At 39.2% G+C, this 17117-nt stretch overlaps 1 protein-coding gene across 1 annotated transcript in view; it reads right to left on the bottom strand.

Moving 5' to 3' along the window:
* The window catches only part of LOC122814301 (zinc finger protein 665-like), a 640008-nt gene extending 630721 nt beyond the window's left edge, over positions 1-9287 (bottom strand). The window contains exon 1 of the mRNA XM_044086888.1: positions 8511-9287. Within this exon, the coding sequence (XP_043942823.1) occupies positions 8511-8741 (231 nt within the window). The 5' untranslated portion in view covers positions 8742-9287. The remainder of the gene's footprint in view (positions 1-8510) is intronic.
* Between the last annotated feature and the right edge of the window lie 7830 nt (positions 9288-17117).

Below are 17117 nucleotides of genomic sequence, written 5' to 3'. Positions count from 1 at the left end.
GAATAACAGATAGACTTATAAAACCGGTATTAATACAGAATTCAAAGTACTTCATTAAAACAGAATTTTTACATCACTTCCTGTTAATTTCCCTCTAAAAAACTTAAAAGTGACAGACCACTATTTTCTACTGTATTGGGTACAATTTACCACATGAGCTAAAATACAGTTTAAGAATCCTACCTTAACGAGAACAGTCAATAATTTTATATTAAAGTTTATAAAATTATATTGTGATGAAAGGAGATGCTGCCAGCCCAGCTAGCTGGAATTTTTTAAATAATTATATATCACTGGTGAACATTGAAATGATTTATACAGGATTCTTGTGTTACAAAAGTATTATAACTGTATGTTATGTGTATATCAAACTGTTTGTACAGATGTGTATGTTGAAAAGGTGTTTGCAAAGTGCTGTTTGAAAGGTAACCACAGTGGACCTTACTGGAAGAGAACAGAAATGTACATGCACTACTGTAACTGTTTAAATGTATATATTTTAACAGTGGAAACTGGGACAGAGGAGGTTAATCTCAGTCTAGTACATTTTAGAAAAACAACTGAAATTACATTACTTTATGGCTAGGCCATAAAAGAGGGTATCTTTCAGCTTTCAGTGCAGCAAGAGACAAAATGTCTGTACTAGGAAACTTTCTGTATTGCCTTTAGACTTAATTAGTAGTCTTGAAAGCATGAAGGAATGCAATTGTTTTATGACTTCCATCATCTGCCACAGATCCAAGGAAAAGCCTTTGTCTGTACATTTTTACAGGTAGATGCTAAATGCTGCCAGCTTCATCAATGGTTATTTGGCCTGGGAACTAGCTGTCAGATGACAAGAAATTATACCATTCTGTAAGCTATCCCAGACATAATATTTTAGATATTAACTTGAGAAGTTTCTTAGTGAGACAGAGCATTCTGCATTTGGTCTTGGACCTGACAAGATCTATTCACCACACATCTGCCTTGCTCTAATGAAGTAAGTATCTAGGATACAGTAATTCTCTTAGATACAGTCTGGAATATAGTAAAACTTAATTTAGATGCTTTTCTTTATTTATTTGAGACTGGCCTGCAATGTTGTTTTAAATTGTTCCCCTGGTTTTAAACTCTGACGTCACTGTGAATATATATTTAGTGTTGTCTTGTTCTTTTATTATTTATTATTAAATATATTTAAACCTTTCAATGTGGCTGATCTGTGTAGAGATATTTAAGTTTTGGGAGTACTTGCCTGTTTATTTGGTTACAATGTGTGGGCCACTCTAAACAGCCTTGCTCTTGGTCAAACTACCATTTGTATTAATATCAATATTACACAGTAAGATTAGATAACCTTTGTTAAGAGCCTTAAAGTAGATGATAAGGAGTGACTGGTAGTAGTAATAACTACCTTGTAATCTGGGCAGAAGGGGGCATAGCTAGTAAACTTGTGCCAGCCTTTCCCAGGTTTGTCTGTGTGTAAATCTAACCTCAAAGAGTGTATGTGTGTCAGCTACTTGGGCAGGGACATGAAGCAATGGTTAGACAGAGAGGGTACTGGAGGTCTTGGCTTGGTCACTCGGTTGAGATCTCAACTCTATAGCTATGCCAGTGGGAAGTCTTAATGAGGATCTGGACAAATAAGGAGAAACCAGCCCAGGACTGACTGTGGTCTCGGTGTGCTCTTAAGGGAAATTGCATTTGATGCAGAGAGCTCATCTGGAAATACTGTGCGTGTGCCTGTCATCTTCCCAGTGTATGTCCCAACTGTTGCCAGTGGTAAGGATTGAGGCTCCTTGATTACTGGTCCAGTGGTGGGGCATCACATATATAAATATATAACCTTGCAAATTTTTTTAGAAAAGTCTATTCTCCTGAAAAACTATCAAATGAGAGCCCAATTTCAAAACTAGAAACACAGTAAGTCACAACAACATCATCCCCACAGTCAGTCGTATAGCTTTACTGCTCTCATTTTCAAAACTGGAGCTAGGGAGATCTGGTAAAAAAAGACCTGGTGGGACACTGGCATTAAGCCGCAAAGGCAGATCATGTCTCCTAAACCTGATAGACTACCAAAGCCATAGATGAGGGTAAGGTGGTTTACACAGCCTATCTAGATCTCACCAAGGCTTTCGACACCATCCCCACTCTGGAATTATAGATAAACTCACTAGGTATAAATCCCTATGTCACAAGATGGATTGCGAACTGGCTCATGGACAGAACCCACACTGTGAAAGTAGCAGACTCCAAATCCAACTTCAGACCAGTGACAAGTGGAGTACCACAGGGTTCAATCCTGGGTCCTCTCCTGTTTGGTAACTACTTTTCTGAAATACAGGCTAACACAGAATGTCTTTGACTAATGAAGTTTGCAGATGATTGCAAACTAGGAGCCATAATCGAAACTCCTAACGATGTGGACATCCTACAAAACGGCCTCACTGAGACAGATGCCTGGTGTCAAAGTCATGGCCTGAAGCTCAATGCCAAAAAGTACATTGTCATCCCCTTTGATAAAAACTCTCTACCCATGAACTACCACATAGGTGGTAGTCTACTTAACACCGAATGTGTGATAAGAGACCTTGGGACCCATTATAGAGTACAGTGCCCCTTTTGGTATGTACCTCACAAGACATCTAAGACAACTGGAGAGGCCACAGAAATACCTCACAAAGAGGATTACTGGCCTCAAACAGATGCCCTACATGGGCCGTCTCAAAAAACTCCAGCTTTACTCCATCGCATATCACCTACTCAGAGGCGATCTCTGCCTAACATGCAAAGCTATGTCAAACCCAGAGCTGTTGGACATGCTCCACATAAAGAAATCCCAATCCCTCTGAGCTACACGCTGTAGGGACCTAAACCTTGTCACCACAATAAACAGAACACGCTGGAGGGATAGATTTCTGTCCCAGAGACTTCCATACTCTGGAACAGACTACCTATCTATGTCAAATAGAGCTCCTCATTAGCACTCTTCAAGAAAAACTTGATGATTGGTTGGGAAATAGGAAATTCACCCCGGGGATCACTTCTGTGGCTCTGCTCGACAGGGGCACAGGAAAATAATTTTCTTGGGTGGCGAAAGCCAGGGTACCTTTTTGGCTAGGCTTATATAGGCCCTATGGCCAATAGCCTAGTACCTACCTATGAACCGCCAAACCATTTCCCGACATTCCAACAATGTCTCCCATTGCCCCCCGGGGGGGGGGGTTAGGATCTACTTTTTCTAACACCCCAAAACAAAAATCTACTCTGAGCACACCTAACTGAATGTATGTACAAGGCATTGGTTTCAGTCTTTTTCCTGACCTTGTACACATGCTCGTACTCTCTATTTTTCAGGGCACTTAGTGTTCCCCAAATAATAGGAGAAGCACACTGAGCAAAATGCTAAATACATGACCCTCTGGGTGGAAAATTTCAAAGACAAGTTCCCCCTGAAAGTTTCCCCTATACTGAGAAGAAATAATTCTCCATAATGTGCTATATGTGTGCACTGGTGGCACATACCACACCACAATGTGCCATATTTGTGCACTGGTGGCACATACCACAATTGTATGCCACAATGTACCATATGTTTACACTGGTGGCACATGCAACACCACAATGTGCCATATGTGTGTACTGGTGGCACATACCACATCTGCATGTGCTATTTAGAGCATGGTTGTCAGTGAATACTTTCTCTTTGGTCCCTTTTTCAGAAAGATTTTTAATATTAAGCTCTCTTTTATACATTTATGGGTGGTTTGGAAAAAAACTGGTAAACTATTTCACATTTTAGAAAACAGGTCCCAGTATTTAGTGATAATTTTCTGAATATTGAGCATGTTGTTGTTGTTCTTCAAGATAAGGGACCTATTATAGTTGTTTCAGCCTTGCCCCAACCACTTCATCTTGGACCAAGGGCACTCTTGATTAGTCCGATGCATCCAAATTGGATCTACTGCCACCCCAAAGAGGAACAAATTTTGTATCCCACCCTTTTAACACCTCACTCTTGAGGTCTTTGATCAAGCGTCCAGGGTATCCCTGTTCTAGGAAAAGTTCATCAATATAACCCAGTACCCTTACCAAATCATCATTAGCAGATATCTTATAAGCTGCCCCTTGACTATGTTGTTCTTCTGATGGGTTGGATGGTTACTATTATATTATAAAAAAGAATTAGAAAAATTATCTTTTCTGTAAAGTTTGGATCGAAATTTATTTTGTCCAAGTCTTTTACAATTGTGATGTCCAAAAATGTATCTCATCTTAAGTTACTTCTAAATTTCAGAAATTCCGTAGTTTGGTTAATATAATGTAATCCAAAAAGCAAGTATAAGATGATAGATTGAAAGTAAGGGGGTTTGAAAACATACTCTTGCTCCCAAGATAGTAGTACAATGCTGGAGAACACAGGGGCATAAGCAGCCCCTACAGCCACCCACTTGTCTGTTTGCAGTAGTCCCCCTCAAAGTGCATAAAGTTGTTACTCAGCACCAAATCCAAACATTTGATAACTAATCTGAGGTCACTGGCAGTCAAAACCTTACAAATCATACAAATATTTCTACATCATTCTAACCCCAAGGTGTGGGGCATCACAGGGAATAAATTCTTAATGTTGATAGTCACTAAAACTGGTGGGGGAGAAAAAAATACCTCAGCTACTTTTCCTAAACAAAATACCAAGAATTCAGTAACACATGGTTGTAGGATTTTAGGAAGGATTTAAGCTTTCTATCTACAAAAACAGCTACGGGGTAGGTTTTGTAACCCACAGCTGCCACAGTGGGTATAATGGAAGATCCAGAACATTCTTATGGGTCTTAGGAATCCCAAAGGTGGATGGAATAATGGGTTTGCAGACTGAAAGTAAATCATGTAAATGTTTGTCTGTCATACCTTACAGTAGGTTGTCAAACAATACCATATCAATATTTCTACAGGCCATTTACATCTCATTCCATGAAACTTGAACATAGCTCATACCATTGTTCCACAACTCAAACATTTTGGCTACATACATCCAATATTCCATGATGACTACTACTCCCCCAATACAGATCTTTATTTTTACATATCTCAGATGAAACTCCTTTTGTCTTGAATGAGATTACTCCCCCAATACAGATCTTTATTTTTACATATCTCAGATGAAACTCCTTTTGTCTTGAATGAGATTACTCCACCAATACAGATCTTTATTTTTACATATCTCAGATGAAACTCCTTTTGTCTTGAATGAGATTAGAAACTTTACATGTTTTTTGTTAACATACTGCCTAATCTCTTGTTCCACCAATGCTTCAAAATTAACTAGTATAGGCTGTAGATGGAGATTAAATGTATTCTTCTTTCTGAATCTAGACTTCTGCTGATTACCCACAGAATCCCCCAAAATAAGTTCTAAATTGATTTTCCTTAGGAATAACTTCAATTCAATCAAAACATTGCTAATCACAATATGTGAAGATGGCACAAATGTAAACCCCTTACGGAAAATGGAAAATGGTTAAGGTCAAGTTGCAGGTCACTATAATTAAAGATTTTGAACTGGCCTAGGAAACATATCACTTCATCCGTGCTAATGATGTCAGCTGGTAGTGGGTTCTCCTTCCTCTTCCTCTCCTACCTTTCCCTCAGAGACACCTGAATTCTTGTCTCTTTGGTCCTATGCCCTGATGGTTAGTATTCTTCTTGTCTTTCAACAGTCAGACCTCCTCAATGGGGAAACTCCAAAGGGTCATCACTCCTATAGGGTACTTCATAGGTGTTATCTAAAACTTCTGAAACTTCTGATTCTATAGACCTAAAGTCATAATTACAGTTCATATCAGCAGGATCCCTACATAAAAATACAGGGAAATTAGTTTGCCTTTCACACCCCTTTAATTAAGTACACCAACTCCACAATTGCATAACCTCTATGGAAAGGAAATCAGCCTTAAATAGTGCAACCCATTTTAAACAAAATTCAAATCTTCACTCAAAAGTGCACTTTATCATGGTTGATTATTTGATCATCTGACTACACAAAATGCAATATGCTGCTGTTGTCAAAAAATAGCTTCCCAAGCCTTCTAGAAACAGGAAAATAAACTGTTAATAAAGATCTACAGACATGGCAGCACTGTCCTCAAACACAGTAGAAAGTCACCTGGTTGCAAACTGTAAACCATCTACTACCATTAAAACCAAGGGTAAAAATAAAAATGTGCTAGTAATTATTAACTCCACTGTCAGGCATACCAACTCCAAGCTTACAAGGCTTGACAAGGATAGGATGACAATTCTCCCTTATCCTGTACTATGGCAACAACTTTCTAAGAATGATGATATACAGTCAAGTGGACTTTACCATAACAAAGCAAAAAACATATTTTAAGAGACATAAGTATATGAAAATGTATAGTCCATTTTTTAAGATGCATACATGCCTTTTCAAAATTTACAATCTGTTTACATGACATCCAGTGAGAATTGAATGGGTGTGCATTCTAAATATTTTCCTGAATGTACAGATGGGATAGGAACTAACCCTTCATATACATTCCTACCAATGCCCCCAAGTATGTTGATTGTTCTGCATAATGCCTGACCCTACTATTTCTGTAAATAATACAATATATTAGCTGAGCATTTTGGATGGAAGTTACACACACACACACACACACACACACACACACACACACACACACACACACACACACCTCCTATCTGTATAGCACTATGATACCTCAAGTTAGCTTAACATTACAGCTGTTAAATGCACATTTTTATATATGGTTATTAGATAATGGGCTACATCACCCTCTTGGAGAACAAACACTATCTGTCATGTTAATATACAGATAGCAAGTCTTCTACTTTGTGACAACATATTAAGCTGCTATGAAGCATGAACTGAAAAAAAGTAAACAAACACCATTTTTTTACACTCCTTATACATGGCTTTGCTGTTTAGTAAGTAGAAAAAAAGTAATATATTTCTGTGCGTGTGTGCGCGTGCACATGGGCATGTTTGCAAAAGATACAGAGAGAGAGATTGAGCAAGACAGCAGGAGATGAAGTTGAGGTATGCATTTAATCGATCAAGAATTCTGAATAAAGCTATTGCTATACGGGATGACCTAAAACCTCTGTCAGTCTATAAATATAACAGCTAAACCACTGTCAGTCTATAAATATAACAGCTGCATTTTCTCAAAAATAAAAAAAAAAAAAAGAAAAGAAACTATTAAGATTGGCTTCACTGACTGACAGTAATCTTCCGTGATATCTCAGAAAATCAAACATTTTCAAGGAACAGAGGGACAGTTGAGAAGCATGGTGGAAGAGTTGGAATGTCCTTCACTATATATTTTCTTCATTCATTTGATTGCAATAAGGCATCTGAAATGTACTCAATCCGACAGTAGCTGTCATTGCTGGGCACATTTGAGTGCATGTATGCAATAAGTGGGTATATTCACTGTAAAGTTATAAGCAGAAACATTCATCTGGTACACTTGTGCAGGCTGGCATCTAATATGCACTACAAGCATTTGGGCATCTTATAATACTGCTGATGCAGATGCCTATGTGGGCACGCTCGCACTAAAAGTGCATGCATATACACTCTGTTGGCAAAACTGTGTAGAAAGGTACACTCTTTATACACAGATGGCATTCTGCATACTGAGGTATATGATACTGATCCAAAGGTGGAGGCATGCTAACTGCATCCTTTCAGACAGAAACAGGAGACTGTATCTTCAGTGTGCATATTATACCTGAGAAAGAACAGGGAAATTCTTCAGGCAAAAACATCTGGGACCTCTTTTTACAGTTGACATGCTCATCAACTACAGTGTGACTCAGAGCTTCTCCAGCAATTTAAGCTACCAGTCTGTTAATATATGTGAAGGAACTCGTCTCTCTTCTGAGGTCAGGACAGAGTTTTGTACCGTCTGACACACTGTGGGTTAAGGAACTACAGACGTTATGGCTGATAGTCTGTATATTTACAATATGGGGTGACTGTTATTTTAAATTAATTCACAATGCACCTGTACAAAAATAAGCTTAATTAAACTAACATAACAAAGTGACCTCAAATCATATTCCCCATAATACCAGGTAAAACCATCTCAGAGTAAGCAGCAATGATGTGTGGGTATAGCTCCTAACACTGGGGGTATGGACCATGAAAAGATTGGGTAATGCATTCTTTTCTTAGAAGCAATTATTTTACCACTATCAATTAATGTAAAAGTGGTGTCAGTGCATTTATTAACTTACAAGTAAAGCTGGACCATGCTGCAAGTTATCATACAAAAGTCAGGCACTGGTTCCAGTATGAGTAACAACAAACATGTTCATGAAAATATGGAATTTTACAATCTACAACCCACTAGAGCTCAATGTCCATTTAACTTAACAATTGCTACCAGTAAACACATTAAAAGCTCAGAAACAGGAAAAAATAAACATTCATCACATCCCACAGAAAGCACATATTACTCATATGTGCCCCTTACCTCATACATAATGACTGCATCTTGCAAGAATACAAAACTGTGAGTGGAGTGTGTTGGAATGCACAGGACACAAACAAAGCTTTCATCTTCTTGGCAAAATAACTCCAGTCTCCTTTTGTGTTCCTTACAGCAGTATTCTGTTCTCTCATTTTCAGCAAATAAATGCTGCATCTTTTCTTTCTCCATGGACTGTTTTCCCACTGTTGTGTGCCGCAGATTCGTTCGAACCATATTACTGGACAGTTCACTCACTGTGTAGTCCTTGACAGGAAATTTGTCTGTATTCAGGACAGAAGGTTTTGTATTGTCCCATATCCTGTCAGTGCAATCCTGCACAGAAGGAATAGCCACTATCAAACAAACTGAGAAGATAAACTCCTTTGTCTAAAGAATGCATGCAAACCAGGAAAAAAAAATACTTTTCTGCAGGCTTAACTGTCATGACACAGGAAGTACAAATTTCAGAGATCAGAGCTCCAGCAATTAAAGGGGCAGAGCACTATTGTAGAAACAAGGATGACACTGGTTGATTGTCCTTTGAAGCAATCCCTTTAAATCAGCATTTTTTAAGAAAACAATATTAACAACAAATTAGTTATTTTCATGAAATATTAACAGCAGTAAGTAAAGAACATGAATATAAACCAGTGTTTGTACTTTACAGATTATATTATGATATTTTGTCACAAAAAAGCTAGTCTGCAGTACCTCATGCAATGAGGAAGGAGTCTGTTTTATGCTTGTGAGTTACAGATTTAACAGCTATGGTATTAAATAAAACATTGTACAATTCTGGGTTACTTGCAGCAGTATCTGTAGTTTGACAGCAACAACGGCCTTTTGTCAGTAGCAAAGCAAAGAGTGTTTATGGAATAGTAAGAATGAATTACAAACATACTTCTCAACTCTCCATATTTTTGCAGAATGTCCACATTTTCTATTCTTATTTTTGGTCTGTTAATCATAAAATTTGTGTTTTTTTTTCTGGCAATGCACTGAGATGATTTGAGGATTGAAGTAACTAAATAATGTCATGCCTTTCAATGCTGGACATCATATCCTTCAGAAAATGCATGCTAACACAAATCCTGTTATTCTAGCTACCTTTTAAGCCTGTAAGAGAGTAGAAGCTGTGGTGGTGCAGTGGAATCATTATCGCCTCACAGCAAGAGGTTCTTCCGTTCGATTCTCGGCTGGAGCGCCTTCTGTGTGGAGTCTGCATGTCCTCCCTGTGGTTGAGTGGCATTCAAAAGACATGCGTGAATGGGCGTGCCTTCGTTGAAGTTTAGACGTCAGGCTTGCACCTTGGCACCATAAAAATCAACTGCCAATCATTAGCAGACTGGAGTTCCGCTGTGGCGACCCCTAACCGGGAAAAGCCGAAAGAAAAACAACAACAAGAGAGATATTTAAAATCTGTCCCTATTTTTTGGGCCTGTGACCCCCGCCTATTATGTCGTGTTTTGTACAGATTTCTTGTGCTAAGAGGTTGAAAGGTATAACACCTGCTAACACACTTCACAAGTTACAATAACAGGCTAAAAAAAAAAACAGATTTATCATGTATAATTTCAAATAATTTTCTGTCCATGTCTCCACTGAAAATGGGTGCTGTCTAGGTAGCCATCTATCCATCCTCAGCCCCTTTTCCCATTTTGAAAATTGGGTCAGAGTGTCACTTCTGCAGTGACAATCATCTCCAGCCAAGGTTTACACTGCCGGGTGGCTAGCCCTGCAGCGGTAATTCATTCACACCACTCACTCCCATACATACACACTCACCTACGGCCAATTTAGAGTGTCCAGTCCACCTACTGCATGTCTTTGGAATGTGGTAGAAAACCAGAGCACCCGGAGGAAACACACGTGACTGCAGGGAGGATGTACAGACTCAGCACAAAAGGCACCCCAGCAGAGAATTAAAATGGAGAACCTCTTGTTGAGCGGTGGCAATGCTAACCGCTGCAACACTGCGGCCACCCTACCAGGCAGACATATTCTGTAAAAAAATAATAATTGCACTAAAACTCCATTTGTCCTGACTTTGTGTCCCCTGGCCATCTTTTACATGACGTGTAACACTGCGATTTACACTTTTAAGTAATGACTTCCTGTATGAACACAGACTATTGCACCAAAGTTTGTGACAATTTCTCAGACAGGACACAGTTTCTCGGGTGCATATCTTGATCTATTGTCTCCCTGAATGCACTTATAGTCTCATGTGCATCTGTGCACACAGACACACACAACACATATAGCAGTCAAAGCCTCACTACTAATTCAAGTTGCAGTTCAGATGGTGAACAGGCATGAATCACTGGCCTTAAATTACTACTGTAATAAACTGTGTCAGCTCTCAGTGACAAATGTAGTGAAGCAGGACATACCTCTCAACTGTCCAGATTTTTGCCTCATATTTTTTGATCTGTTCCTCATACAGTTTGCAGTTTTCTGCCAAATCATTGAAGATTTAAGTCACTAAACAGAAAAACTCCACTCCCTTAAAGCTCTCTTCACCCCGGAGAATGCTGATGTTTGTGCGGTCACTGAGGCATGGTTTAAAGCTCCGAAGAGCAGACAAACAGTGCAAGGTTATAATGCCTTCCACAGATTTAGTCCAGCTACTACACAGACAAGGACTAAAGGTAGAGGTGTCTCGATTTACATAAAAAATAAATATATCTCAAGGCTGGCCAAACAGAACAATGCATTTGAGCTTCTCTATGTTCAAATCAAAATAGGCAAAGTCCCATACCACTTCCTTGCAAGCTATAGGTCGCCATCTATGATCCAGGACACTCATAACATATATTTAAACTTAATGGAAACACTCACCATCCAACCCAATATCATATCCATGGGTGACTTTAATTACCCCACTATTAACTGGGAATCCTATACAACATCAAACATATAGGCACAGAGATTCATGGATTTTGTAAACACAAATTCCTTGGACCAGATTGTCAATACACCAACCAGGATTCCGGTCCTCACTAATATGCAAGAGTACTGCCCTAGTGTAATGTCTTCTCTGGTGAGGTCAGACCACAAAATTGTCTGCTTTAAAGTAAAAATAAAACCAGCTAACCCTCAAATATTCAGGAACTACACTAAGGCTAACTTCCTGCTATTAAGTAATAACCTAGCAAATTTTCAAGCAACCATAAACCCTGAGAACACTGCTGCCTATACATAACTGTTCATAGAAACCCTATACAAGCATATTAATAGCTGCATACAGACAGCTGTAGCCACCAGGAAGAAGTACAGAACTAACTCAAAAAACAAGCCACCCTGGTGGAATCACAAAATCAATAAGCTGTATAACAGAAGGAAGAAAATCATGGCAAAAATTAGGATCTGCAGCACCTAGCAGGGTAAAAGCACCCTCATCAAATTAAACAAACAACTCAGAAGACAAATAAAGTCCACCAAAGCCATTTCTGAGGTAAATTTGGCCTCCTAGGCCAAGGTCAACCTCAAGGCATTTTTTAACTATGTCTGCACCTCAAAGGCAATACACAATTGTGTACAGGGCTCATTGTAAATGGAGCCACCTATACTGAGCTAGAAAATATAGCAAACCTACTGGCTGACAAATTCAGCTCCAACTTTATCCCTCTCTTCCCCTCAACCTTCCCTTAGAAAATACCACCAAATATAACTCTCCCTGTTAATATTAGGGAACAGGCCCTTAATGCTCTCTGTAAGGTCAAGAACACTGCATCAATGGGCTCAGACAATATCAGAGGAAGCCTTCTAAATAGCATTAAACATGCCCTATCAGGCCCTCTGGAGTCGCTATGTAACTGTAGCCTCCAAGCAGACGTCATGCCTCATGAGTGAAGAGCAGCAACAGTTATTCCTCTGCATAAAGGCAGGCCATTTACAGACCCTGTAAACTAGAGACTCATAAGTCTCACTAGTCTCATATGCAAAGCCATGGAAAGAATTATTATGGAAATAATCGATAATGACATAGTAAACCTCTAGACACTGGACCCAACCCAGTTTGGTTTTGTCAAAGGCAATTCATGCCTACTCAACCTGGTGGGCTTCTTTGAGAAGGTCACCAAAGCAATGGATGAGGGAAAAATGGTTCACACTGCCTACCTTGACTTGGTCAAGGCATTTGACACAATACCCCACTCAGGCATTGTTGACAAACTCATGAGGTTAGGTACAAACCCTTATGTTACCCAATGGCTAGCCAACTGGTTCACAGACAGGACCCAGGAACTTAGAAATGTGGAGGTCACCTCTACAAAGAGGCCAGTCACAAGTTGAGTCCCTCAAGGATTGGTCCTGGGGCCGCTCGGTTTTGTTATTTACTCCCCTGAAGTCAAGGCCAATGTCAATGGCCTCTGGCTAACTAAATTTGCAGATGATTTCAAATTAGGAGTTGTCATTGAATCCCACACCAACACAAATATTGTCCAAGATGGGCTGACACAGACAAAGAACTGGTGTCAGAACTATGGACTAAAACTAAATGCCAAGAAATGCATAATAGTATCCTTTGGTAACTATCATATTGACAACACACCCCCTAAGAGTTGACTCAGTAGTCAGGTACTTGGAGACACACATAGACAGTAATCTAGCCTTTGACCATCATGTGTCGACAGTAGTGAGGAAATCATTCTATGTTGCAAATTTTATAAACAAACGTATGTTATATAGGTCGAAGGAAGTCATTGTTCCACTGTGTTCTGCATTCATCAGACCTATCATTGAGTATAATGCCCCCTTTTGTAGGTACCTAACCAGTCATATCCAACAATTGGAAGGTCCACAGAGATTCCTCACTAAAAGAATACAAGGCGTAAGTAATATGTCCTATGTAGACTGCCTGAAGACCCTTTCCCTGTATTCTATCTCCTACAGGCTGTTGTGGGGAGATTGATGTCTGGCATACAAGGCATTGTCAGATCCCACTCTGATGGACCTCCTGCATATTCACAAAACAAACAGCACCAGAATTACCTGTTCTAAAGACTTAAACCTTGCCTGTGATATAAAAAGGACTTTCTGGAGAGACAGGTATGTATCCCAGAGACTAGCCTGTCTCTGGAACAGGCTTCCCATCCATGTGAAGCAGATCATCCCTAACTCAATTCAAGTATAACTTGGACAATTTGAAGAGGAACAGGAAATTCATTCCTGATTTGGCACCTATGTCTTTAATGGACACAGGCAGCCTGTAAATGGTTCATCTCCCTGGCCCTTGACTGTAAATTTTTCATCTCCCAAGCCCCTGCTTACACTTATCAAGGGTACCAGTACTTGTCAGAGATTTGGGATGCATGGCTTGGCTTAAAAAGGCTTTTGTTATCATTAGCCTAGTAAGCACCTATGAACTAAATAATACTAAATAATAACAGACATTTGAGTTTCAGACTTCATATCCTTCAGAAAATATATAATAATAATAATACAGAACCTATTATTCTATCAACTTTCTAAGTTTATAGGAACAATATTCAAAATATGTCCTTATTTGTGGGCCTTTGTCCCCCTATTGTTTTTGATGATGTCCAGATTTTTTGTTCTGAGAGGTTGAGAGGTATGGAGCAGGGTCTCAATCTATGGGAACAAGCTGTGCCTAATTGGCTCCACCACCAAAAGCCAAGAACCCAGTTCTGCAAGGTTAATGATAAAGAATATTGCCCTCACCATTGAAAATATGTTCTGCAGTTCACCAGTGAAATTAACTGGTTCCAAAAGAGCTTTGTTTTGCATACGCTATGTTAATTTACTTTACCATCAACACCTCACTCAGCCAGTGCATCAGCTGAGTGGCATCCAGACTGAGGCAATATGAATTATTTTTCTGTCCTGCGGAATTGTTTTGAATTTGATTTGCTGCACTGCTCTAGTGACCACAGATGATCCTGATGATATAAATACCCTACAGTCCATCAGACAATTACGGTCCTTCTAGGGCTTTTTTAAGATAAATCTGCTTTTGGCTTCCTAACAGCTGAGGTTTCACAACTAGTGGATAGACCTTACAGCTGGAAAACAAACTGCAGAAACAGCTAAAGAACCAAGGAGTTAGTTACAAGATCCACAGTCTGCTGAGGGTCTGATATACACATCATCTACTTCCTTTTATATGAACTTGCTACAAAATAAATACTGCTTTCTTCAAGGCTCAAATTAGAAATGTCATGATTCAACAATAGTTTCAGAAAATAGGTTACTTTATTATGAACAACATGGCAGCTCAGCATAAATGATACTAATACTTCAGTATGTTATGCACAGCTGACTACCGCCTAAAATTTGCAATGTATTATGGTAGAAACTGATCCTCAAAAGGGCTACACTAAATGTAGCTATTAAAATGGTAATGTCACTACATATATACACTATATTAAGTGGTGGCTGGTGACTTCAATGCAGGGTTGGGCTTTTTGCAATGAGGTGGGATTCTATTACAACGAGTCAATGAACATTACATGTAGTCATTCAATAGATGGGGATAATTTATTTTCATCCACAGACTGCTTCAGTACTCTTTATGGATGTATCACTGTCTATATGTATCTCAGATATCTGAATATGTTAACAAAGCCAGCCTTAGTTAAAATGGAACCCTAGACAAAGGACTCCATGGGCTCCACACCGGCACAATTGTCCCCCCTGTACATCCCCAGTGCCCTTTCCCTGTTCCCCCCTTGTCCTGGCCCTACACCATCCAGATGAATTACTCCTATCTTGTATCTTTCACACTTTGTATTTCTTTTTAATGCGTCTTGTGTGGCTAAGAGCCCACTGTGATATGTTTTGAGGAAGTAATTGAATTAAGCTGGGTGTTTGGGGGCCAGTAGGCCTCCAGAGGTCATAGGGTTCTAGATGATCTGAACAGCCTATTTGAACTTTTTTTATAGCGTTTTAATCCACTGATGCAAAAACAAGTAATCAAGTGTATATAAAAATTTAATCTTACTTTCTTTGTTTTAAAGCTTAATGTTCAACGCTAACAAAATACTAATTCCACAGTAAAATAAGAAGACAAATGCTTGCAAGGATATATACATCCTTTTTTGAGAATAGCGTCTGCCTTCCTATTCCAAGAAAAAAAATTAAAAGCTGAAATGGCCAGAAATGGATCTGGGAAAAAAAAAACACACACACAACAGAACACTTCAATAAGACAGAAAGTATATATAGGTTCCACACAGAAGGAAACACAGCCAAAATATCAACTACAGAACCAAGGACTGTTTAAATGGCAACCCTTCTTGGTGTAACACTATGCCAGTGATCATATGCTATCACACAAATCCTGCCCATATGAAGATAGCCATGTATTGTGCAAAATGCTGATGTTTAACTGTGATGAAAAGTGAAAGAAATTATAGCCAACTTGCTACTTTTAGATACACGCAATTGTCCCCAAGATATACACACACACACACACACACACACACACACACACACACACACACACACACACACACACACACACACACAGTCATTTTCCTTACAATCCCTATACCCAACAAGCCACTTTTATGACTTTAACTGTAAACCTCAGATGTTTTATTGCAATTGAATGAATGATAAATACATAAAAAACCTGCCATGCAGGAATGTATCTTCTCAGCTCACTGCTGTCAGAATACAGTGTGCAATGCACTGCACCCCCCTGGGCAACAGACATACTCACACACATACCTCACAACCTCTTAACTCAAAGATCAAGGAAAATGCTAAAAGATAATGGTGGACAGGACCAAAATCAGGAACAGCTATTACGTTTATATACTTAGAAAGTTGCTGCTAAATTAACAGGATTTGCATTAACGTACTTTTTCTGAGTCTGAAAATGAAATGTCTGTCATAATTTGTGACTGCAGTCCTCAATGATGTCTAACAAAACCATGCAGTTTACATGAAACAAAGCAAAATATGAGGCAAAATCAAGGACAGTTGAGAACATCTATGCTTCCCATAAATATATGTGTACTTTTATTCAAACACTCACACAACAAAATTAAATATTTACCTTCTATATGCTAGGAATGGCAAGCATAGTGCTTGTAAAAAAAATAAAAACTGCAGACACACACACACACACACACACACACACACACACACACACACACACACACACACGTAGATAGATAGATAAATAGATAGATAGGTTCATAGGTTCATAGGTTCATACTAGGCTATCTGCCCTGGGGCATTTATAAGCCTAGCCTGATTGTGTTTGGCTTACGCCACCCCTTGATTTGAGTATACTGTGCCCTTTTTAAAGTTTAGTTTACTGTGCCTCTGTCTAATAGTGACACGGAAGTAATCCCCGGGACAAACCTACGATCCCCCATCTACTCATCAAGATTCTTCTTGAAGAGAGTCAGTGAGGTGCTCTGCCTAACATGAATTGGAATTCTATTCCAGAGCGAAGGGAGCCTCTGGGTTATGAATCTGTCCCTCCAGCATTTTCTATTTATTTCTGTGCTGAGGTTCAAGTCCCTCGAGCGCGTGGCTCTAAGGGATTTAGATTTACTGAGGTGGAGCATGTCCATTAATTCTGGGTTGGACATAGCTTTATATGTCAGGCATAGATCGCCTCGAAGTAGGCAG

The sequence above is a fragment of the Protopterus annectens genome, chromosome 10.part0 (assembly GCF_019279795.1).
Source record: "Protopterus annectens isolate FY-2018-M chromosome 10.part0, PAN1.0, whole genome shotgun sequence".
Taxonomy (NCBI): Eukaryota; Metazoa; Chordata; order Ceratodontiformes; family Protopteridae; genus Protopterus; species Protopterus annectens.
The sequence above is the reverse complement of the archived record's forward strand: the minus strand, read 5'-3'. Positions and strand labels throughout refer to the sequence as shown.